Here is a 26099-nt window from a genome sequence, read left to right as displayed (position 1 = left end):
AATTCCAAAACAACAGGAGGCTAATATAACCAATTCATGTATCACACAGGTCAATAGTGAAGGCCTGGGACTTGTTTGTCAGAAACTTCCTTCTGGCCATTAATAGAGAGGCTACATAGGTTGTAGTGACATATAATTCAGATGAACAAGAAAACTCTGCTTTTAGTCAAATAGGATTATGCCAGCATCAAACTTGAAGAATGAGTGTCTGGCCAGGAAGCAAATCTCAGAGACAAGGCTAGGACATCCTTTTAAGAAATGCTATATTATCAATGATATTGTGTGGAAAAACACACTTATTGATGCTCTGTGTGAAAAGGGATTCAGGAGAATTAGACTCTGTGTACAAAATTTGTAGAAATACTTTAATCAATTTATTTTGCTTATATTTTCCTTTTCTAAATATGCATATTACTGAAAAATTTATACCTAAGTCTAAAAGCACTGTTTCAGAAAGTATTAAAAAGATCCTATGTGACAACACATTGTGTCATAGTTCAATTGGCAGCTCTCTTTCTTTCTCGGTGGTACATACAATCAAAGATGTCCTAGATTTGAATAGATGTGGTAAATTGAATGGAGGCTAAAATGGGCAGTAGATCTGTGAATTTCCAAGCTTCCCTTAGTGAAGGAACAGAGCTTGGTGTTTTGTCGTTGTTCTTGTTTTGGTGGGTATTATGTTGTTGCTTAGGAATGAGGTAGGGAGATCCTGCGATTTCTTCACAATTATCAGTTAGGCTTGTTTTCAGAACCAACATAATTTGAAGAGAAGCTAGCTTCTCACATCACCATTTACAACTTCTAAATGTAAGTCACAAATTGCATTCTGAATTAGGTAACATTTCATTTGTCATTAGCTAAGCACTTTTAAAATTAAATGTATTATATTTTTCCAATATAAAAGTAATATGGGTTAGTATAGAAAATGTCCTATATTAAAAAGTGGGTAGGTATAAGTATGTAAGCAGCCATATTTCTTCTAACCAAAATATTTGGTAAATTTCTTTTTTTAGAAAAATTTCTTATAAATGTTTTGATGCCATTTCTTCTAGTTTACAAAAATATCTCAGATCAAAGTAACATATATTTAATGTACAGTATTTGGAAAGTATAGCAAAGTATAAATAAGCATGAAAAACATCAGGCTTCATCTCACCACCACCCAGAGATTGCCTCTTAATATTTTTGGCCATCGGGCTTCCCTGGTGGCGCAGTGGTTGAGAGTCCGCCTGCCGATGCAGGGGACACGGGTTCGTGCCCCGGTCCGGGAGGATCCCACATGCCGCGGAGCGGGTGGGCCCGTGAGCCATGGCCGCTGAGCCTGCGCATCCGGAGCCTGTGCTCCGCAACGGGAGAGGCCACAGCAGTGAGAGGCCCGCATACCGCAAAAAAAAAAAAAAAAAAAAAAAAAATTTTTTGGCCATCACATTCAACCTGTCCAGGGCAAACAGGAGCATTCAGTGGGTGCTCGATACATCCTTACTGAATGCGTGAATGCCAAAAAAGAGAACTTGGAGAACAGCCCATATGTCTTGCTAATAGAATTAATTATACAGATCTTATGGTCTAAAAATCATCTGTCTTCTCAACTTTGCCTTATGCTTCTCACATAGCTGGAGCTTGTTCAGGACACAACCAACTTTCTACCACTTGGCAACGGAGCACCCTGGGGCAGTTGGCCATTGTCCTCACATCACTCCTCTCATTCATTCATTCGTTCATTCAACAAATATTTGTTAAGTGCCCTCTATATGCCTGGAATACAGAGGGGGTAATAAAGAAACATGGCCCCTGCCCTCTTGCAGCTTTCAGTCAAAAGAAGATAAAACAGATAAACAAAAATGAATACATGATTAAATATATTTGAGTATTGTGGCAAGTGGAGAAAAGGAAGAGAACAGGTGGCTGGGAAAATAAATAAGCCATAATCTGATTCAAGAGGGAAGGCCTCTCTGATGGAGTGACAGGTCAGAAGGTCAAGGAGGAACAAAAGGGAAGATTCTGAGGCTGTCAAACTTTAAGTGGGTGTGGCTTAAAAACACTGAAGGAACAAGTGTTGCGGGGAAAAGACTGGGCTACAGACGTAAGCGCTTCCTGTAGGGCCTCATAAGCTATGGAGAGGATTTTGAGTTTTATTCTGTGTATGCTTAGAAACCAATAAGCTTTTTTTTTGTAATTTAAATTGCGTTTACTTTTAATAGGTAACATTCGCAATCCAAAGCATACAAGATACAAAGATTATTGAATGAAAACACTCCCTCCCTCCAGTTTCCTAGGCACCCAGTTTCCCCTCCCCCGAGCTGACTGTAAGTATACCTCCGGAAATACTCCAGGCACAAACAAGAAAACTTATCAGTCTGTAAGATATTTTAAGCAGGGGAGCAAGGCATCGGATTTGTGTTTTAAGACAACCTGAATGCTGAGTGGCGTCTGGCTTTCTGCGTTCAGAGCTACCCGCACCAGCTCACGCATTTCACAGACCCTACTCTGCTCGGCATTCCGGGTTTCTACCGGGGAGATCCCCCGGGGGACCCAGGGCTTCGTAAATTACATCCTAGCAGGGCTCCCACGCTCGTTCCCACGCTGTGCTCCAGGCAACGGACCTGCGCGCTCGAAGCTCCCACGCCGCCCCTTTCCTGCATCTCGCGGCCCGGAACCCGGGAGCTCGGCACCCAGCCCAGGTGCGCTAGTGTGTTTTTTAACGAGAGACCCGGGCAGGAGGGCAGCTGCTCCAGGATGGCTGCGACTGAGGCGGACCCGGGCGTGGCCAAGGCTGAGGGCGGGGTCAAGCTTAGGGGCGGAGCCGACGCCTGGTCGGCTGCAGAGCTCTCCAGAGCTCCTGCTGCCGCGATTCGGTCTGGGACCCTGGCCACCCACGGGGCGGTGGGTGCTCTTTGGCCTAGGGCTCTGCAAAGCCCTTAAGGTAAATCCGCCTGGGAGACGGGCAGCTAGGGCGCTAGGGGACCAACAACGGGGGCGGGCGGCTGGCTGGCGGAGGAGGGGAGCGTCCCGCGGCGAGTTTCCCGAGAAAGCTGAGCTCGTCCCAAGCTTCTTGTGCATCAGTTTGCACCCGGCGAATTGGTGGCTGTTTCTTTCCGTGCGGGTGGTCTTTGGGCGCGGGAAAGACGCGGAGGTGATTGGATTAATCCGCCTGGGCACAGCCCAGATATCTGTACTGGACTGCTCGGCGCGGTGGGCGCAGTTTTTGCCCCAGAAAGGGCGGGTAATTGACGCGCAGTTGTGTCTCGCGCGGCAGCCGGGTGATCCCCGGGCTCAGAGCGCGCGTGTCTGCAAGGCGTGCCTGGTTGTCCGGCGGCGAAGTTCCATGACTTCTTTCCTCTTTAGGCAAGACTCACTGGGTGCTGTCCCCCCGCCCTCCGCCCCCCGGGGTTGACGCCCGAGGCTCTGCTATGGACGGCAAGACCGAAGTAGATTTTTCCAGCAACAACTTAACCCCTTTGTGGCGGAGGCGTTCAACCCCTCAGCCCCAGCTGCTGGGCCGGAGCAAGCCGAGGCCCCAGTCCTACCAGAGCCCCAGCGGGTTGCTGATCACGGATTTCCCGGTGGAGGACCGAGGGAAGCCCCCCGCGGCACAGATTCCGGCCCAGGTGCCCACCGCCTCCGACGGCAGGACGATCCAGAGGAGCCCCCTGCTTCTGTGCGCCCATCGGAGGTTGGTGACCAATGGGAGGACCGTCTCCCCGGAGTACAGGGCTGTTTCTCCTCGGCTTCGACGGCCCAAGTCACCCCAGGAACCCAGAGCGGCGTCGGGCGGCTACCCCAAATCCCCAGCGAACGGCACTGCGACTTCGCCCGCGCAGCTTCCGCTGCACCGCCCGCGGACTCCTCGTGCGTCTGCCCCCTGCAGCCCCGAGGGGGACAGGGCCGGATTCCCCGCCAGCCCCTTGCTTTCGCCTGCTGCAAGTGCGCTTATCCCTAATACCGCCTCCCCAGGCGCGCGTTCGCTGTCCGGCCAGATGGCTAAGGACCCTGAGCGGGGACCTTCGAGACTCTCTCCCGCGCCTCACAAAAGGTCTTTGGAGCAAAAACTCCCCCTCCAAAGGCTTCCCTCACAGGAGAACGAGCTCCTGGAGAATCCTTCAGTGGTTTTGAGCACAAACAGCCCCGCCGCCCTCAAAGTGGGGAAACAGCAGATCATTCCGAAGAGTCTGGCCTCGGAAATTAAGATAAGTAAATCCAACAGTCAGAATGTGGAGCCCCACAAGAGACTGCTTAAGGTGCGCAGCATGGTGGAGGGCCTTGGAGCGCCCCTGGGCCCCGCAGAGGACGAGGGCGAGGCGGAGAACGACTTGGACAGTCCGGGGTCTCTGCGGAGAGGCTTGAGGTCCACGTCCTATCGCAGGGCGGTGGTCAGTGGCGTTGATTTTGACAGTCCTACCACCTCGAAGAAGAAGAACAGAATGTCCCAGCCTATTCTGAAAGCGGTAATGGAAGATAAGGAGAAGTTTTCCAGCCTGGGAAGGATAAAGGTAAGAATGGGCAAGAGTGTCGCAAGTTAGGCGTTCACTAAGCCACAGGTGAAGGTGACGGGGGTGGGGAGGAAGGGCACAGAGGAAACCAGAGGTTATTGTTATTTTTATTGTTTTTTTGCGGTACGCGGGCCTCTCACTGTTGTGGCCTCTCCCGTTGCGGAGCACAGGCTCCGGACGCGCAGGCTCAGCCGCCATGGCTCACGGGCCCAGCCGCTCCGCGGCATGTGGGATCTTCCCGGACCGGGGCACGAAGCCGTGTCCCCTGCATCAGCAGGCGGACTCTCAACCACTGCGCCACCAGGGAAGCCCAATTTTTTAATTCTGTGGTTTGTGGATCAGACCCGTGCACATTTATCTCTTGCCCATTCTGTTGCTGGCAGGCACAGCCCAGTTTAATGCAGCTTCATGGGAGGAGCTGAAACTCTTATTGTTTTAATTTTCTAAGTTCGGGCAAAAAGTGGGGGACAAATGAGGGAAAAAAAACACAGAAAATTAAGTATTTTCTGAGTGAGCCCCGAACAGTTTTAACACAGGTAGCTGAAAAGGGGATGGTGGGCAGGCGTGGCTCTGCACTCTTGATTATGTGGCCGCGCTGCCTGGTGCTTGTTTAGCAATGTCAGTCATTCGTTGCTGATTCATCACAGCTGATACAGGAAAACCGATTTCCCTTGAGCCTATTGATTATTTTAATTACTTACACTAATGATTTAATTACCGAATTATGTTTTTCAGTGGTGATCACATACTAAATACCATTCAGGTAAAATGTAAATTTTAAAAGTCAGTTGCCAGATCACAAAAGACATGGTTTGTCATGTTTGCTGTTTCTGGTTTCTCTCACCACTGCCTGTGGTTGTATCTTATTCCCATTTTGTGCCCACTTAATCCTTGAGTGCCTTTAACAAGTTGGTAGCTGAAAACTTCAGGTTTCAATGAATGGTATGGTGTTGCTCCCAGATAAAGGCCTAGGAGCTGTGCTCATTAAAATATTACTAAATATGACATAAAGACATAGGGAAGGAGATTTTGGAGTGTGCATGTGCTGTCTTCTCCAGACACAAGACAGATCTCAGCAATCGGGCAGGAATTCATTTTGGCAGCCACATCTTTTCTTGATTAATCAGAGAGTCTATATAAATATCACATGTGTAATACACAAGCAAGCCTGTTTTATTTTAGATCCCATGGCCTTAAAGAAGTTCCATAATATTTTATGTGGTTTTTTTTTTCCCCTCCAACTTTGCAAGTATAGCAAAGTTCAATTTAACAGTGATGGTGAATCATGAGTAGTGAAATAAGCTGGACTACTGGTCATCTGAGGATTCTCAAGCTGTATTGACAGAGCATGGGGGATGTTGTACATTTTATTTCACCTTTTTGGCGAGTTGTAGTAGTGTTACAAGTGAACTACTCCAGGGATCATGTGCTGTATGCCTTTGGAAATCTAATGAATGTAACAACAACAAAAAATACTTTTTCTTAAAATAGCTGTATTTTCTGTTTGGCTCATTCATACATAGTTCGCTTTGCTTTTCCTCTTTTTGCTTTTCTTGTTTCTTAGAAAAAAATGCTGAAAGGACAAGGAACATTTGATGGGGAAGGTAAGCATTTGATTTTCCAGACTTTTATTGCTGTTTCAATGTGGAATATCAATTGTAAGTTGAAATCCAACTGAAGTTACAAAAAAGTCAAGATGAGAAAAATGTACAACTTCTTCACAAATTATACAGCACAAAGCTCTGCGCTAAGCTAAATTCACCAGCAGTGAGTAAAATTAATGGCCTTCTTTGTAAGCAGATGACTTTGTCAGACCAACGTTCTGGGATTTTTAATTCTTCTCTACTCTGGCTCCATCCCCACCTCCCTCAAAAAGTGGAGAAAGAGTAAGGGCAAGCTCTAGCCCTTTAGTTAAAAATTAACTTTGGCATTTAGATCTTAAGTCATATTTCCTTTGACTTAATGCTCTTTTCCCCATATTTCTACATTTTAATATCATTTCTGACTTCCTGTTTCCTAATCCAGTTTCAATTTGGGGGAAATCTAACTCTCCTGGCTGACAGAAACATACTCCTAAGAATTTCGAACCCATATAATATTTTTGTGAAGGGTCTCAAAAATAAAAGCAGCTTTCTCCAGGTGTTCAAACCCTAATCAGATTAGCAGACTTCGTGTAAATAGATGGATCCTGTGTCAGTGGTCTGGAAGGGCACAAAGGGAGAAGCCCCAGGTGCAGTGCTTGTAGGGCTGGGGGAGTGTGGTGCAGGTGAGGGTAGTTACTTTCTGTCATGCTTTGAAATGCTGAGATTTCCCAACCTTTAAAGAACAATGAAGAAGCGTATGCCCCTCTATAAGTAAATCTAAGGTAAAACCACCCGGAATTATATCACCTTGGCTGACTACAAAACATTTCCTTATATAACTCTTATAAACATCAGTTCTCATTGGATCATTTAAACAAGACCAGTTTATAAAAGTGTATTTACTGTACCCATCTTAGAAAACTGTTCTCTATGAGGAAGAAACCCAGACACAGTACTTTAGCTGGCTGGGATAAATTCAGATTTTATAATTGAGGAAAATAGAAGCTCGGAGAGTTTGGTACCTTGTCCACTTTCACACAGCCAGGACTAGGAAGAGATCTGGTTCTTAGTCCCATTTGCTTCCGCTTATACCCCGTTATGACTGTGCAGTGAACAGAGCATCTACCTAGTATCAGTTCTGAGAGATGCTTTGCATCTTCTGGAATTTGATAGTGGTTTTGGGACCTTTGCCTCAAAGGGTTGAAAATGTCGAGCTTTTGTGAAGTCCGAGGACAGACCTTCACTATAACTAGTTTTATGTTGTTTCCTTTTACAAGGAGCTGTTTCTGTGCACCCTCTCCTCTCTTCTCAGATATGATGACCTAGAAATTCTTTTTCACATATATGTACATGAGGAATGCAGAAGCCTTACAGTTAATGACTAACAAGAATGTAAGTCAGGCAGCTGTGTGGTAGAGTGGTGAGAACCTGTGATATTGGAACCAGGGGCCTGAGTTCCTGTCCTGCTGCTTCTACTCATCAGTTGAGTGACAGTGAACAAGCCTCTTAACTTCACTGAGCCTCAGTTTCATCCTGGGTAAAATGAAGTTAATGCTATTGCCCACGTTGTGAGAATGAATGAATGTATATCAACAACGTCTGCATATATTTTGTGCCACACACTAAGTACTTTAAAGGACACCACAGAGATGGGGGGGAACTCAGTCTATACCCTCATAATCTGCTTTACATATTTAGAACAATCAGAGAACAGTAAAATATTGCATAGATTCCAGTATTACTTTAGTAATGGTGCATGTGGAACATGCAGTAGTTGCTGAGAGATGAGGCAGATGTTTGCTGGCTTCAGTAGATGGGAAAAGCATTTCAAACTCAGTATATCCCAAACCAAACTCATAATCTTTCCTCTAAAGGTGAATCTCTTCTGGAGTTCCCATTTCCTACTTCTCCATTGTGGGACTTATAGAGCTAGGAAACATCCTTACCACCATATCCAGTTGACCCCCGTATCCAGCCCATCCCCCCAAGTCTCCACTGTCTTTCAGTGACCACTTCAGTAGCATCCTAATTAGTCCCTTACGTAGTCAATATTTTGCTTTTCCAGTCTAATAAAGTCCTTTCCTTTTAGTGGATTCCCATTGCAATCGGGATAAAATACAGCCCTTACAGTATGAAAGAAACTCAGTCCTTTTGGACTCAGGGTAAAATCCAGTTCTTTAACATTGCCTGCAAAACTCTGCTTCTTTGGACTGTCTGGCTCTTCCCCTTAAACTCACCTTACACCCTTTGTCCGCTAGACACCCACACTCCAGTGAATGACCTTCCTTTGTTCTTCTTAGGTAACATATGTCCTCTTGCCTCAGGGCTTTTACATGTGCTTTTTTTCTGTAGCTCTGTAGTTTCTCAGCTTTCAGATCTTAAGATATTCCTCATTAACACCTCTCTGATCCCCAGACTAGATCATATCCTGCTGACAGTCTGTTCTCAGATCCCCTGTATGTAAATCTTTGGGTTTGTAGGTATGTATTTGTGCAAGATCATTGTGTCCTCAACTCTAAAATGACTTGCCTTCTCACTTGGAGTAAAAAACCAAAGTCCTTTCAATGACATTGAGGCAAGTCTGCCCTCTATTCATCCCAAGCCCCAACTCCTGTACTTTCTCCCCTCCCTTACCCTATTCCAGCCACACAGGCCTCCTTGCTGATCCTTGTACATATAGATGTACCAAACAGACTCCTGCCCCAGGGCCTTTGTACTTGCTGTTCTCTCTGATGGGATGTTCTTACCCCAGCTGTACAGGTGGCTTACTTTCTCACTTCTTTTAGATCTTTGCTTAAATGTCACCTCTGTGAGGGCTTCCTAAACCACCCTGTTTAAAATCTACGTATCACCCCTTGTAACATGCTCCTTCTTTCCCTGTTTTATTTTTCTCCATGGTACTTATCAGCATCTGATATATTATAAAAGTTACTTGTTTATTTATTTTCATTCTCTCCTCACTCTGATGTCAGCTCCACAAAGAATGAGATTTTTATCTTTTTCTGTTATTGTTTGTTGCTGTAGCCCCAGTGCCTAGCAGTCGCTAGTGTCTAGTAGGCATTTTCTTTTCTTTTCTTTTTTTTTTAGTAAGCATTTTCTAACTATCAGTTGAATAAATACATGAATGAATGACTTCGACTATTTTTCTCATTAAATTTTTAGCTCATGAGGGCATGGGAAATGTCTTTCATTTTCTATTTACTCTCAGCCCTTGGCACATTGTGGATGTACAGTAAATATTTGTTAAATAGATAGACAAAAGGGTGTAAATTCAATTTAACCTGAAAAACAGTGATGTAACGGGGCATGACCTTCATGGGTAGTGGACAGAGACATGGAAACTCTGCTTCAGTTGGCATTTCATGTATGGGCCCTTCCCCTTCCCCTGCAGATGAATTGGGGGTAGAGCTGTGTGAGTGAGAAAATCACTTTTTGGTAATGACTCTTCAGTGACAAAATCCATTTGTCTCTTGTTTAACTGGAGACCAAACATCGTATACGTATAAATACAGATGTTTGTTTAGAACAAGTAGCATCAAGATGGGGGGGCAATTACTGACATGTAAGATTTGGTTTTCTTGCAGAAAACGCTGTTCTGTATCAGAACTACAAAGAAAAGGCCCTTGACATTGACTCTGATGAAGAGTCAGAGCCTAAAGAAAAGAAAACAGACGAAAAAATTGTGGTTCACCATAAGCCACTGAGGCCTACGTGGAGCCAGCTCTCTGCGGTGAGTGTGTACCTTCTCTTTTTGTATCTGCGGGAGTGAGAAGACCAAGTTGTGGACATTATGCCTAGTTGTGGTTTTAATTTTTTCTACCAGTGATCCTGTAACCCTAAGGAGAAAGACTCTTCTTTTTAGATTGTGAAATATTTCTTGAAACTCTGCAGGCACTAGTGAGAACATGAACTTTGACAGTTCTGATCAGGAAAATTTATCAGGTTTTTATCAAATAAAAGACTGATATACCATGGACTCTGGAAACTCTTCCTACTCAGTATCTTTTTTTTTTTTTTTTTTTTTGCGGTACGCAGGCCTCTTACCGCTGTAGCCTCTCCCACTGCGGAGCACAGGCTCTGCACGCGCAGGCCCAGTGGCCATGGCTCACAGGCTCAGCCGCTCCGTGGCATGTGGGATCTTCCCGGACCGGGGCACGAAGCCATGTGCCCTGCATCGGCAGGCAGACTCTCAACCCCTGTGCCACCAGGGAAGCCCCCTTACTCAGTATCTTTTCTTGTTTTCTTTATACAGTGTGTATGTAGTGGTAGCTTAATATATCCTGAGCTTTATCATAATTATGGCTATATATACATATGTATATGTATGATATATGTATATATATGTACCTACGCACAACAGGGAACTTATTACACTTCTTCCTTGGAAATTTCATTTGATAGGGACACATTTATATTTTCTTGAAAATGGTTAATGAATGGCATTCTGTGCTGTCTCCCCGTGTGCATCTTCTGTTTGCGAGTATCTGACACTTACTTTTGTGTTGATGAGTAATTTCTCCTCTCTGCATCAAACGTCTTTTGTTTTTAGCCGTAATTTCTTTTCCTCCTGGCTTAACAATGTCACAGTGTGATGCTTAGTTTATTTGATATGACTTTGGGTACAGCATTTGTGGGCATCTGATGCATTACCAAGTAGGAAGGAATTCCCGTGGCCAGCTTGGGTGGTGGGAGCGTTGCATGAAAAACAGGCCAGTGCACCTCTGTGAGTCCTTTGGCAATATGGGAGCAGAAGTGATTCCCTCTGAAGCCAAAATGAGCATTGTTCAGAGTCAGGAATCTTATGTATTTAGGGAACCCGTCAGCGTAAGTGAAGAAGTTGTATATGTTGGCGCTCATAAATTTGACCATGGAAATGGGTGCATGTTGATAATGGGGATGACTTCTGGCTCAGGCTCTTCCTCCCCTCTTCTGCCCTGTATTGGAATTCAGAATTCTAGAAACCAAGCCCTTTCTTCCTGTCTCTCTCACACCCCCTAATTTTGTTCTAAGGAGAAGTTATGTATTTCCACTCCCCTCACCGTGTGACACCCTTAGTGTTATGCCACAGATTAAAATGCCTACAGGGCAGAGCAGGTGGTGTTATAAGTGATGCTGGTGAGTGTAGGTGAGGGGAAGTGGCGGGGACTGTGGTCCATAGGCCTTGTATGAATTGAGCAGCGGACACTTAGTTCAAACCAGCCCTGTGTTACAGTATTTTCTGATATTTAAAAAAGAGAATACAGAAAGCCAGATTTTTACGAGTATTATCCTAATTCAAGTTTTAAAAAATGTTGTATGAGGGCTTCCCTGGTGGCGCAGTGGTTGAGAGTCCGCCTGACAATGCAGGGGACATGGGTTCGTGCCCCGGTCTGGGAAGATTCCACATGCAGCAGAGCGGCTAGGCCCGTGAGCCATGGCCGCTGAGCCTGCGCATCCGCAGCCTGTGCTCCGCGGTGGGAGAGACCACGACAGTGAGAGGCCCGCGTACCGCAAAAAAAAAAAAAAGTGTTGTATGAGCCCAACAATATCTATGGGCCAGACTTGGCTCCTGTGCTAACAGTTTGCAACTTCCGTGATGCTTCTGTGAATTTCGCAGTGGTGAGGTGGTATCATCTGTCCACAGAACCGGCATGGTGGTAGCCTTATTCCCTAATCTGATGACCTTGTGGTATTATATACCAATGCAGATACTTGGAAAAACTGGTGACAAGGCCCACACAGGCCAAGATGGCTCTAAATGGCTGTCATTCCATTGTTGGTATGGACCATTTGGTAGAAGATCCTCAAGAAGAAAACTATGGATTTTTTGAGTTCTTTCTGTGGGACAGCAGCTGCGTTTGTTAGCACAGGCCTAAATCCTTCTGTTGTTCTCTGAATGCTAAACAAAAATGTGTACTTCTGTGTCACTTACACTCTGCTCCCGCTTAGCTTTAGTACCAAAAACCAGGCTGCCATATTTATGCCTCCTGGAGTTTGGCTTTCATTTAGATTAACAAATGCACACTGAAATAATACTACATATCCTCAGCACAACTTCAAATATGGGCATGTGTTTTATTTGGCCAAGGATCAATGTGCTGATGTGCCTTTTGTTAACAAGACTGATATCAGAAGACTATCTGGTGATAAAATGTAAAGCTATAAAATGAGTTCTAACCGCAGCACGTGTTATCTTGGATTTGAGTGTTCCCGGGAGGCTTGTGTGTATTTATTGTGTTGGTGGCAATTACACTTAATCAAAGCAGCATGATTGGACTTTGCCACTTTGCATCACTTGGGCACCAGCCTGCATTTTCTTTGTGCCTTTTGTGTCTCTGTTTCACTTTTTTTTTTTTTTTTTTGCGGTATGCGGGCCTCTCACTGTTGTGGCCTCTCCCGTTGCGGAGCACAGGCTTGGGACGCGCAGGCTCAGCGGCCATGGCTCACGGGCCCAGCCGCTCCGCAGCATGTGGGATCTTCCCAGACCGGGGCACGAACCCGTGTCCCCTGCATCGGCAGGCGGACTCTCAACCACTGCGCCACCAGGGAAGCCCTCTGTTTCACTTTTAAAACATCTTAATTTTTTTTTATTATAAAGTACTTCAAGCATGTAGAAAAATTAAAACTTAAATTTGTGTAATAGATTTCCAGGTACCTGCCATCCAGGTACCAGCTTGAACAGATGTTAACATTTTAACATATTTATTTCAGGCTTTTATTTTTTGAGACAGATTCAGTTAACCATCCTCCTCTCCAGTCCTTTTCTCTTTCCTTCCTCTCCAGGGGTCATCACTGTCCTGAAGTTCTCTTCTGTCCTTCCCACGTGGGTTTTCTACCCACTAAAAAGTTGCAAGCAGCTCTGGCTTTTAGGGAAAACAACAGAAAGCAGCGATTACTTTTCTAGAAGCCTAGCAATTAGTAAATATCCAGGTTGCAGTTAGGACCCTAAAGAGAAGAGCCTTCATGAATTATGAAAAATGTCAGGATGTTTTCTGTAAGGGGTAGACACCTCTGTTTCTCTGTCTGACCTTGTGCCCTGATCTCTCCTTGTAAAGGGGCTACAGTGTTTAGGGCAGGTTTTGAAACACTTTGACTTTCCATCATCTTTCCATGCTTAACTTTTTTTTTTTTTAATAAATTTATTTATTTATTTATTTATTTATTTATTTTTAGCTGTGTTGCGTCTTCGTTTCTGTGCGAGGGCTTTCTCCAGTTGCGGCGAGCGGGGGCCACTCTTCATCATGGTGTGCAGGCCTCTCACTGTCGCGGCCTCTCCCGTTGCGGAGCGCAGGCTCAGTAGTTGTGGCTCACGGGCTTACTTGCTCCACGGCATGTGGGATCTTCCCAGACCCGGGCTCGAACCCGTGTACCCTGCATTGGCAGGCGGATTCCCAACCACTGCGCCACCAGGGAAGCCCCCATGCTTAACTTTTAATAATACCAAATAAGTAGGGTAGTCCCCATCCTGCCTTTAACACAAAACTCTTCCTCGAGTAAGGCCTTGATCCCAGAAAGGGAAGAGGACAAAGGGTTTTCTGGCAAAGGGGTTAGGTCTCAATTTGGCATGTATCTTGACTTTCTACTTGGGAAGGGTGCGTGTGAGCACACCTGTGCATTAGCTGCTGTTGATTGTTTTATTTTGTAAAAATCTCTTATCTTTTTTTTTTTTGTTTTCTGTACGCGGGGCTCTCACTGTTGTGGCCTCTCCCGTTGCGGAGGCTCCGGATGCGTGCAGGCTCAGCAGCCATGGCTCATGGGCGCAGCTGCTCCGCGGCATGTGGGATCTTCCCGGACCGGGGCACGAACCCGTGTCCCCTGCATCGGCAGGCGGACTCTCAACCACTGCGCCACCAGGGAAGCCCAAAAATCTCTTATCTTTGTTGCCAACACATGACTGCCTCCTGAGGTGATGAAACTTTTATCAGTTGACTGTGAGAAGCGTGCAGTATGCAGGACACTCTTTAGAAGAGCCGCAGTTTGCAGTCATTTCTGGTTGTTGTGTAAGGTCCTGAAGCCTTCAGTCTGTATGTAATTTGTCTTCGTGTGTTTGTTTATGATGTGTCTCCTTTGGTTTCATTGGACAACCACGAAAGGTGGTTCTCCGTGTATGGTGTTGGGACAGGTTTAACTGTTGCATTGTGGTCACCTAGGAATGAGGGAGAGTTAGAACTGAGTAAGAGAGGCATTTAGTTGGGCCTTCATAGAATAGAGAAAGTCTAGGCTTCCCTCGTTGGATTATAGTGACTTAGTGGTGAATGTGGGTAGCAGTGTGGCTTTGCTGACAGGGTCTCCGTGTAGAAGTGGGGTGTTCTCCATTGTCAGGAACACAACCTGAGCTCCATGCTGTCATCAGATGGTGCCAGGCTTACTCTTCCTTCACTTGCTTGTCAGAGGGTATTGATCTACTCTTCATCAGAAATATAGGATTTCTTCATTCCAGGGAACATAACTTTATGCTGCCCTTCAGGCCTTGGGGAACACGAATATATGAGAAATAAATGATCGTGGTTACCAGGTTTTAGTTGATCATAAGTGGAAGAAATTTGAGGTTTCAATTTGAAAAGTCATTTTTGTCCTCCAGAGATCTGTGCCCAGAGATAAAGGAACCTGCCACACACAGGTGAATGGCCCAGCGAATCACCTAAAACGACATCGTGAGGACTGAGACAGCAGTTCTTGGATCTCTGGGCAAAGCTTGTGGGTTTGAAGAAAAATATTGATTGTATTATTAGTGTGGGATTGAACACTGAGTACCTGCTACAGTTAGTGCTACAGTTAGTGCTAGGTGGGTAGCAGCTGAGTCCTCCATGCAAAGTGAGCTTCAGGTTTCTAATCAGTTTCATCCTTTAATGGGCTCCCAGAAGGATTTACAATATTACTGAAAATAAAAAATCAATCTTGAAGTTTTTTTGCTCTTTGTCATAACTTGACCCCTCCCCCCATCACGTACTATGCATTGGACTAAAAACTGACAGTTGCGAAACCCGTGTTTGTTTTGTTAAGTTCCGTGACAGCCCCAAAGCCACACTTGCCAGCCATGCCCTGACCCCATTTGTTTGCCATGGGGTGTGTTTGTGTAATTTCCACCGCCTTGACACCCCAGGTACCTTTGACAAGGGTGCTCAGGCTCCAGAGTCAAAAACAAGCACACAGGCCAACTTTCTACTTGGATTCAATACCGAATGCAGTCACCTGACATACACCTGCTACAGTCACCCTCTTACTGGACTCTTCCTTTATACTTGCTGACACGTGGCTTTATCAGTAATCTGAAATCATTTTGAATGTTTCTTCAGTTTGCTCAAAAATTTTAAACTCTATTCTGGAACTGGTTTTTTATGTTTTCTTTAAAGTACGTCTTCAACTGTCCTTAGTGTGGCTAACTAGGTTCATAGCTAGAGTTAGAACTTTGGTCTCTTGAGTTCTGGAATCAGCTCCTAAGACACACATAGTTTGCTCTGGTTGACCTGGAACTGCCAAATGAGAAAGGGCGATTTGAAAAATGGCCATTTGATTACCAATGTAATTTCATTCAGTGGAAAATATAACACGCTTTGGAGTCTTTAGCAGTTCCATTTGGTGGGACCTATTCTTTTAGAATCTACACCATGTTTATTGTGAAAGACACTGTTTTCTACTGAAAATCAGAGCTCAACAGATGTAATAAATCTGAATATCCTCCTGTTTGCAGAAATGCTTAATGCATTTAGAGATCATCAACAATTTCATCCTTTTCCCTTACATTTTCACACTTGTCTGAATTAATTTTCAGTTGTTCAGTGAGTTGCTGCTTAAAATAATCTCTTCAGTCATAGAATTTTCCATTTACATTTTTGCAACATAGCAGTCTCATAAAATTATGTTTTTACCTTAAATGGTGATTAATACCTTTTATCATATCTATCTTTTATGTTTAAAAGATAGAAAAAACATTCCCATTTTTCACATCTGGCTTACTTTTGGTACTTACAATGTAGACAGTTAGTCAGGGCTTTAGACGTGTACTCGTGTACACTGTTACATTGGAGAGTAGGTGTCCTGGAGTGTTTGTATCTTTATAAACACAACTGGAGGTCCATGTGCCTGGACCTGGGAACCCCAGCAGAGATCCTGGTCCAGCTAAGAGGGCTGGAGCTGGGATCTGCTTAGCCTGGGGCAGGGAGCGGGCTCTGTTACACTCTTGTCATTTCAGTACAATTAGATTGTGGTGTTCCCTCAACATTTTTGAAAATTGATTTTGACTATATAAGCAATATATAGCACATGTTCCATGAAAAAAATTAAACATTTCAGATGAGACCAAAGTCTCTTTTTTTTTTTTTTTTTTTTTTTTTGCGGTACGCGGGCCTCTCACTGCCGTTGCGGAGTACAGGCTCCGGACGCGCAGGCTCAGCGGCCATGGCTCACGGGCCCAGCCGCTCCGCGGCATGTGGGATCTTCCCGGACCGGGGCACGAAGCCGTGTCCCCTACATCGGCAGGCGGACTCTCAACCATTGCGCCACCAGGGAAGCCCCCAAAGTCTCTTTTGATCATATCTGCAATCCCAGTCTCTTTCGCCTTCTGTCTAGGCAGCGCTGTTCTCAATTTGGTAACGCTCTTCTTGAAATCCACGTATATACATGTAAGGAAAAAATAAAGATTATGTGCATTTACATAAATGATATACTGTGCAGCTGTTACAACTTGTTTTTTTCCTGAACAGTGTGTCTTATAAATCATTTCACGTCTCTACACGATGATCCTCAGTGTTCTTTCTAGTCTCTGGGTTAGGCTGTAGGATGGATATGCATTTCGCCATCTTTCTTTTCTGGGGAGCTATACCTGCTTTGAGAATCTGATAGAAGTTGTGAGCCATAGACCTTCTCTTTAGAAAAATGCACGCACAAGTAGATGTGTGAAACTAGTTTATACTTTTTGTTTTTTTCAGTTTCAGTTTGGGAGTATTTTTTTCTTTTGACTTTATCTCCAAATACTGGGGATACCTCACTGTAGCTTCCTGTGTATTGAGTACGTTTCCATGTTGTTCATGTCACTTTTAGAAGTTTTTCTTTTTCTGAATTATAGCGATGGTGGAACTGTAACCCCTTCTGAAAAATATATAGAGATTGAGAAAAAAACTACTCTGGTTGGAGCTTAGTAAGCAAAGGGCAGTTGAGTGGTAGATGTGCCAATATTTATGTTGTTGATTCTATGGAGAGAACAATGGGTTGTGAAAATGTGGGTGTGTGTGCCTTAGGCCCTGAGGGCAGGTACGGAGCAGAAGAGACAAGTGCTCCAAGAAAGTGGGAGGACATGAGCACAGGGGTGTTTCATATTGGTTGGTGTAAGTACAAAAGGAGGTGTTTCAACTGGAAACCTAGACCTGGGTCCCAGACAAAGAGGGTCTTATTTCATTGAGCAAAAGACTGAGGAGAGAGATTGATGAATGATTCCTTCATTCACATAGTCTTTGTGGAGGCCCCTGTTCTAGGCAGTGGAGATAGAGCACAAACAGACTCCACTTTGCTTTCATGTCCTTACTGACACCCTGAATGGCAAGACAGACACCAAATTATCCCACATGTACATGTAGAATTGCTGTGTTAATACTGTGAAGGACGTACTTGTGCTGCTCTGAGATCCTGTGGGAAGGGCACCTGTCTGGGCAAGATGCTGTCAGTCAAGGGAAGGTGGCAAAGGAGATGACAAGAGCTGCCATCTGATCAGCTACCAGATAAGTGTCAGGTCAGAGATGTTGTTAGAGGGGCGGGTGCAGGCTGGAGGAGTCCCAAGCAGAGAAAACATCACGTACGCTATGTGGACCCTTCGGGGTGATGGAGGGTCAGAGGATTTGAGAAAAAGTCAGTGCACCTGCAGCTTCTTGATCTCTTTTCTTCCAGCCTCTACCTGTTGGGCGTCCAGAGGCTCCATCCTTGGGGCTCCTCTTTATCTGCACTCCCTTGGTGATCTCATGCAGTCTTGTGGCTTTAAATACATCATCTACTCTGATGACTTTCAAGTTTCTGTCTCTAGACTGGACCTTTCCTTGAGCGTCAGACAAGGATATCCAGCTTTGTTTCTGGTATCTAACCAGCATCTCAAAGTTAACCTTTCCAAAAGTTGACTTCTGATCACTCCCTTCTCTCCCACCCAAATCAGCTTCTCTCATAATCTCTTCTTTTTCTCAGCAAATAATGACTCCATTTTCTACTTGTGAAGGTCAGAACCCTTAGAGCCTTTGCTCACTCTTCTCTTTCTCCCATAACTTACTTAAAAAGACTTGATGCAAAGTCTTTTGCCTGTAACTTCAGAATAGAGCTACTTCTCTGCTGCCACCCTGTCACTGTGGAGGTGGATTGTCCCCATTGCTTCCCAGCTCAACTCCCTGCATCTACGTGGGTCCGTTTTGGTCTCTTCTCCGTATAGCAGCTATATAGTTATATTGTTGAATTGTGATCCTGTTAAAATGTACTGAGATATTGTCCCTTTGTTCTGAACCTTCAAGTTATTTCTTACCTCTACTCAAAATAAAGGCTAAGCCTTACAGGGGCCAGGGAGGCTGTGTATTCTGGCCCCTGGTTACTCTCTGGACTCATCCCATGCTTGCTGCTCAGTTACACTGGTGTTCCTCCAATACAAGGTGCACGCTGCCTCAGGGCCTTTGCACTTGCTGTCTCCTCAGCTTCCAATAAATAGCTCTTCTTCCAGTGTCTTCCTGACGCTTACCCCTCTAACATACTATGTGATTTACTTTTCTTGTTAATGGTCCATCTACTCCCACTGGAATAAAATCTGCATGAAAGCAGAGATTTTTGTCTGTTATGTTCCCTATCCTATTCCTAGCACATCATTGCCTGACTTACAGGAGGCTTGCAGTAAGTATGTGGTGAATTTATGAGTGAATGTATAAATGAATGAGTAAAGGCAAAAACCTAATCCCATAAGTGAAAATAACAGCCAAAAAACTCAGCGGGGAAAACAGCCAGGAAGTTTCCTATTTGGGGCTGTTTGGAGGCTGTTTTAATTTTTATTTTAAAGGACAAATTCTTGACACTTTGGCTACCTCCTGGATTTAATAAATGTCTTTGATACATTAGGAAACTTGGTATCTTCATAGTTTAGAACTACCTATGGTAGGTATTTGCATACTACGAAATCAAATTAAATTACAGCCTCCCTCATCCTCCACTTGGTATTTCTTTTGGGGAGGTAGATGGATGCATTCAAGAACAACAGGAGTCTGTAGGAATATAGTGTAATTAGGTAAAAGGAAAGAAGGCTCGGTTACTTTGAGGAGTTCTGAATAACTGTGGGGAAAGGCTCTATAATACTGAGCTTGCACTTGGGAAAATCATCCATTAGATTCTTGTATCTGCCCTCTTGACCTTAAGATGTCCCCTTGTGGTGTCTCTTCTTTTGGTCCAGTGATGGGGCTATTCATCAGAGCCATATCCACAGAGTGATTTGTCTCCATGATGATTGATTAGAGAAATTGTCACCATCAAAATTACCGTTGAGGGCTTCCCTGGTGGCGCAGTGGTTGAGAATCTGCCTGCCAATGCAGGGGACACGGGTTCGAGCCCTGGTCTGGGAAGATCCCACATGCTGCGGAGCAACTAAGCCCGTGCGCCACAGCTACTGAGCCTGCGCGTCTGGAGCCTGTGCTCCGCAACAAGAGAAGTTCGCGACAGTGAGAGGCCCGTGCACCGCGATGAAGAGTGGCCCCCGCTCGCCGCAACTAGAGAAAGCCCACGCACAGAAAGGAAGACCCAACACAGCAAAAATAAATAAATTAATTAAAAAAAAAATTACCGTTGAATCTTTAAATGTGGAACTAGTGCTTAAAAACTTTTTTCTCAATTTTGGTTGATTTATCCAGAGTACTTCTAGCCTGTTGATGTTCTACATGATTAATCCGTACTCTTATGTCTTACAATTATTGTAGCATTTATTATCTGTATATCTGTTATCTGGGGGGGTAAGGACCATAGCCAATGGACAGCTTCTGCAGAAGGAAGTATTTTTGCCAGTAAAAGGAAATTGCAGATTATTTTCCCCTTTAGTGTAGGAGATAAACTCTGCTACCCATCCAACTGCAATAACATAAAAATGGAGTCGTTCATATTTGGGGCGGCAGGAAACCGTGCTTCTGGCGGTTATGTGCAAAGGAGTATGGCTGTTGTCTGTTGTCTGCTCAACTCATATTCAGCTGGGGTCAAGTTCTCAGTGTGAGCAGGCAGTGCAGATAACTGTAGCTATGGGACCTGTCATTGGATCATCATAATATTAAGTTATTTACATGCAGTTAACTTATTAACACAGTGTTTGCAGAGGAGACTGTGCACCAGGGATTATACTAGGTCATTTCACTCAGCTTATGTCGAGCTTGTGACAATACCATGAGAGCGGGTACTATTTCTCTACTATATATTGAGGCAGCTGAGACTCCGAAGTGACAAATAGGGTTACTCTCCTACTGTTTTCTTTAGGGTCTTGAGGTTACCTGGAACAGAGCCTCTAAAGTTTCGCTAAATACCAGATGTGTAGCCAGGGCTCTGGAAGAGCAGGAACCACATTTCTATCTGGTACTTGGCCAGGAATGTGACTGCGTCTCAGAAGTGGCCTGTTGGCTATTTCTTCTCATGAATTGGCTCATTTGCCCTTTCTGCCAGGTCTGTCTTCTGTCCTGAGAGCTCCTGCATACTCAGAGTTTCTGAGTTCTTGTAAATTAGATTTGAGGTTACCTAGCATGGTCCAGCGCTGCCTCATGTTATCCTCTCAGCTTCCATGTATAGTTACCCAGGTCAATTTCTTTATTTTTTAAACATCTTTATTGGAGTATAATTGCTTTTCAGTGGTGTGTTAGTTTCTGCTTTATTACAGTGAATCAGCTATACATATACATATATCCCCATATCTCCTCCCTCTTGCGTCTCCCTCCCACCCTCCCTATCCCACCCCTCTAGGTGGTCACAAAGCACCGAGCTGATCTCCCTTTGCTATGCAGCTGCTTCCCACTAGCTATCTATTTTTCATTTGGTAGTGTATATATGTCCATGACACTCTCTCACTTCGTCCCAGCTTACCCTTGCCCCTCTCCGCATCCTCAAGTCCATTCTCTACGTCTTTATTCCTGTCCTGCCCCTAGGTTCATCACAATCTTTTTTCTGATTTCATATATATGTGTTAGCATACAGTATTTGTTTTTCTCTTTCTGACTTACTCCACTCTGTATGACAGACTCTGGGTCCATCCACGTCACTACAAATAACTTAATTTCATTTCTTTTTATGGCTGAGTAATATTCCACTGTATATATGTGCCACATCTTCTTTATCCGTTCATCTGTTGATGGACGCTTAGATTGCTTCCATGTCCTGGCTATTGTAAATAGAGCTGCAATGAACATGGTGGTATATGACTCTTTTTGAATTATGGTTTTCTCAGGGTATATGCCCAGTAGTGGGATTGCTGGGTCATATGGTAGTTCTATTTGTAGTTTTTTAAGGAACCTCCATACTGTTCTCCATAGTGGCTGTACCAATTTACATTCCCAGCAGGGTACAAAAAGGATCCTTTTCTCCACACCCTCTCCAGCATTTATTGTTTCTAGATTTTTTGATGATGGCCATTCTGACCAGTGTGAGGTGATATCTCATTGTAGTTTTGATTTGCATTTCTCTCATGATTAGTGATGTTGAACATCATTTCATGTGTTTGTTGGTGATCTGTATGTTTTCTTTGGAGAAATGTCTATTTAGGTCTTCTGTGCATTTTTGGATTGGGTTGTTTATTTTTGTGATATTGAGCTGCATGAGCTGCTTGTATATTTTGGAGACTAATCCTTTGTCAGTTGCTTCATTTGCAAATATTTTCTCCCATTCTGAGGGTTGTCTTTTCGTCTTGTTTATGGTTTCCTTTGCTGTGCAAGTGCTTTTAAGTTTCACTAGGTCCCCTTTGTTTATTTTTGTTGTAATTGTCATTTCTCCAGGAGGTGGGTCAAAAAGGATCTTGCTGTGATTTATGTCAGAGAGGGTTCCTCCTGTGTTTTCCTCTAAGAGTTTTATAGTGTCTGGCCTTCCATTTAGGTCTCTAATACATTTGGAGTTTATTTTTGTGTATGGTGTTAGGGAGTGTTCTAATTTCATTCTTTTACATGTAGCTGTCCAGTTTTCCCAGCACCACTTATTGAAGAGGCTCTCTTTTCTTCATTGTATAGTCTTGCCTCCTTTATCAAAGATAAGGTGACCATATGTACGTGGGTTTATCTTTGCACTTTCTATCCTGTTCCAGTGATCTATATTTCTCTTTTTGTGCCGATACCATACTGTCTTGATTACTGTAGCTTTGCAGTATAGTCTGAAGTCAGGGAGCCTGATTCCTCTAGTTCCGTTTTACTTTCTCAAGATTGGTTTGGCTATTCGGGGTCTTTTGTGTTTCCATACAAATTGTGCAATTTTTTGTTCTAGTTCTGTGAAAAATGCCATTGGTAGTTTGATAAGGATTGCATTGAATCTGTAGATTGCTTTGGGTAGTGTAGTCATTTTCACAATGTTGCTTTTTCTAATCCAAGAACATGGTATATCTCTTCATCTATTTGTATCATCTTTAATTTCTTTCATCAGTGTCTTACAGTTTTCTGCATACAGATCTTTTGTCTCCTTAGGTAGGTTTATTCCTAGGTATTTTATTCTTTTTGTTGCAGTGGTAAGTGAGAGTGTTTCCTTAATTTCTCTTTTAAATTTTTCATCATTAGTGTATCGGAATGCAAGAGATTTCTGTGCATTAATTTTGAATCCTGCTGCTTTACCAAATTAACTGATTAGCTCTAGTAGTTTTCTGGTAACATCTTTAGGATTCTGTATGTGTAGTATCATGTCATCTGCAAACAGTGACAGCTTTACTTCTTTTCCGATTTGGATTCCTTTTATTTATTTATTTTTCTCTCATTGTTGTGGCTAAAACTTCCAAAACCATGTTTAATAATAGCGGTCAGAGTGGACCATCCTTGTCTTCTTTCTGATTTTAGAGGAAATGGTTTCTGTTTTTCACCATTGAGAATGATGTTGGCTGTGGGTTTGTCAATATGGCCTTTATTATGTTGAGGTAAGTTCCCTGTATGCCTACTTTCTGGAGGGTTTTTAATCAAAAATGGGTGTTGAATTTTGTCAAAAGCTTTCTCTGCATCTATTGAGATGATCATATGGTTTTTCTCCTTCAATTTGTTAATATGGTTTATCACATTGATAGATTTGCGTATATTGAAGAATCCTTGCATTCCTGGAATAAACCCCACTTGGTCATGGTGTATGATCCTTTCAATGTGCTGTTGGATTCTGTCTGCTAGTATTTTGTTGAGGATTTTTGCATCTATGTTCATCAGTGATATTGGCCTGTAGTTTTCTTTCTTTGTGACCTCATTGTCTGGTTTTGGTATCAGGGTGATGGTGGCCTTGTAGAATGAGTTTGGGAGTGTTCCTCCCTCTGCTATATTTTGGAAGAGTTTGAGAAGGATGTGTGTTAGCTCTTCTCTAAATGTTTGTTAGAATTCACCTGTGAAGCCATCTGGTCCTGGACTTTTTTGTTCGTTGGAAGATTTTTAATCACAGTTTCAATTTCAGTGCTTGTGATTCATCTGTTTATATTTTCTGTTTCTTCCTGGTTCAGTCTGGGAAGGTTGTGCTTTTCCACAAATTTGTCCATTTCTTCCAGGTTGTCCTAAAATGGACATATAGTTGCTTGTAGTAATTTCTCATGATCCTTTGTATATCTGGAGTGTCAGTTGTTACTTCTTTTTCATTTCTAATTCTGTTGACCTGAGTCATCTCCCTTTTTTTCTTGATGAGTCTGGCTAGTGGTTTATCAATTTTGTTTATCTTGTCAAAGAACCAGCCTTTAGCTTTATTTATCTTTGCTATTGTTTCCTTCATTTCTTTTTCATTTATTTCTGATCTGATCTTTATGATTTCTTTCCTTCTGCTAACTTCGGGTTTTTTTTTTGTTCTTCTTCCTCTGATTGCTTTAGGTGTAAGGTTAGGTAGTTTATTTGAGATTTTTCTTGTTTCTTGACGTAGGATTGTATTGCTATAAACTTCCCTCTTAGAACTGCTTTTGCTGCATCCCATAGGTTTTGGGTTGTCATGTTTTCATTGTCATTTGTTTGTAGGTATGTTTTGATCTCCTCTTTGATTTCTTCAGTGATATCTTGGTTATTTAGTAGTGTATTTTTTAGCCCCCATGCGTTTGTACTTTTTACAGATTTTTTCCTGTAATTGATATTTAGTCTCATAGCGTTGTGGTCAGAAAAGATACTTGATACGATTTCAGTTTTCTTCAATTTACCAAGGCCTGATTTGTGACCCAAGATATGATCTTTCCTGGAGAATGTTCCATGAGCACTTGAGAAAAAAGTGTATTTTGTTGTTTTTTGGATGGAATGTCCTATAAATATCAATTAAGTCCCTCTTGTTTAATGTGTCATTTAAAGCTTGCATTTCCTTATTTATTTTCATTTTGGATGATCTGTCTATTGGTGAAAGTGGGGTGTTAAAGTCCCCTACTATGATTGTGTTACTGTCGATTTCCCCTTTTATGGGTGTTAGCATTTGCCTTATATATTGAGGTGCTCCTGTGTTGGGTGCATAAATATTTACAATTTTTATATCTTCTTCTTGGATTGATCCCTTGATCATTATGTAGTGTCCTTCTTTGTCTCTTATAATAGTCTTTATTTTAAAGTCTATTTTGTCTGATATGAGAATTGCTACTCCAGCTTTTTTTTGATTTCCATTTGCATGAAAAGTGTTTTTCCATTCCCTCACTTTCAGTCTGTATGTGTCCCTAGGTCTGAAGTGCGTCTCTTGTAGACAGCATATATACGAGTCTTGTTTTTGTATCCATTCAGCCGGTCTGTGTGTTTTGGTTGGAGCATTTAATCCATTTATATTTAATTTAATTATCGATATGTATGTTCCTATTACCATATTCTTAATTGTTTTGGGTTTGTTTTTGTAGGTCGTTTCGTTCTTTTGTGTTTCCTGCCTAGAGAAGTTCCTTTAGCATTTGATGTAAAGCTGGTTTGGTGGTTCTGAATTCTCTTAACTTTTGCTTGTCTGTAAAGATTTTAATTTGTCTGTCAAATCTGAATGAGATCCTTGCTGGGTAGAGTAATCTTGGTTGTAGGTTTTCCCCTTTCATCACTTTAAATATGTCCTGCCACTCCCTTCTGGCTTGTAGAGTTTCTCCTGAAAGATCAGCTGTTAACCTTATGGGAATTCCCTTGTATGTTATATTGCTTTTCCCTTGCTGCTTTTAATATTTTTTCTTTGTATTTAATTTTTGATAGTTTGAATAATATGTGTCTTGGCATGTTTCTCCTTGGATTTATCCTGTATGGGACTCTGCACTTTCTGGACTTGATTGACTATTACCCTTCCCATGTTAGGGAAGTTTTCAACTATAATCTCTTCAAATATTTTCTCAGTCCCTTTCTTTTTCTCTTCTTCTTCTGGGACCCCTATAATTTGAATTTTGGTGCATTCAGTGTTGTCCCACTGGTCTCTGAGACTCTCCTCAATTCTTTTCATTCTTTTTTCTCTATTCTGCTCTGCAGTAGTTATTTCCACTATTTTATCTTCCAGGTCACTTATCCGTTCTTCTGCCTCAGTTATTCTGCTATTGATTCCTTCTAGAGAATTTTTAATTTCATTTATTGTGTTGTTCATCGTTGTTTATTTGCTCTTTAGTTCTTCTAGGTCCTTGTTAAACGTTTCTTGTATTTTCTCCATTCTATTTCCAAGATTTTGGATCATCTTTACTATCATTACTCTGAATTCTTTTTCGGGTAGACTGCCTATTTCCTCTTCATTTGTTTGGTCTGGTGGGTTTTTGCCTTGCTCCTTCATCTGCTGTGTGTTTCTTTGTGTTTTCATTTTGTTTAACTTACTGTGTTTGGGGTCTCCTTTTCGCAAGCTACAGGTTTGTAGTTCCCATTGTTTTTGGTGTCTGTCCCCAGTGGCTGATGATTGTTTAGTCGGTTGTGTAGGCTTCCTGGTGGAGGTGAGTGGT

At 43.1% G+C, this 26099-nt stretch overlaps 1 protein-coding gene across 1 annotated transcript in view; it reads left to right on the top strand.

Moving 5' to 3' along the window:
- Nucleotides 1–2850: 2850 nt before the first annotated feature.
- The window catches only part of ARHGEF26 (Rho guanine nucleotide exchange factor 26), a 152172-nt gene continuing 128923 nt past the window's right edge, over nt 2851–26099 (top strand). The window contains exons 1-4 of the mRNA XM_082654951.1: nt 2851–2923; nt 3346–4490; nt 6055–6094; nt 9658–9803. Coding sequence (XP_082511077.1) covers nt 3411–4490; nt 6055–6094; nt 9658–9803 — 1266 coding nt within the window. The 5' untranslated portion in view covers nt 2851–2923; nt 3346–3410. The remainder of the gene's footprint in view (nt 2924–3345; nt 4491–6054; nt 6095–9657; nt 9804–26099) is intronic.

Source organism: Grampus griseus (genome assembly GCF_964374135.1).
Source record: "Grampus griseus genome assembly, chromosome: 5".
Classification (NCBI taxonomy): Eukaryota; Metazoa; Chordata; class Mammalia; order Artiodactyla; family Delphinidae; genus Grampus; species Grampus griseus.
This window is presented reverse-complemented; position numbering and strand designations above follow the sequence as displayed.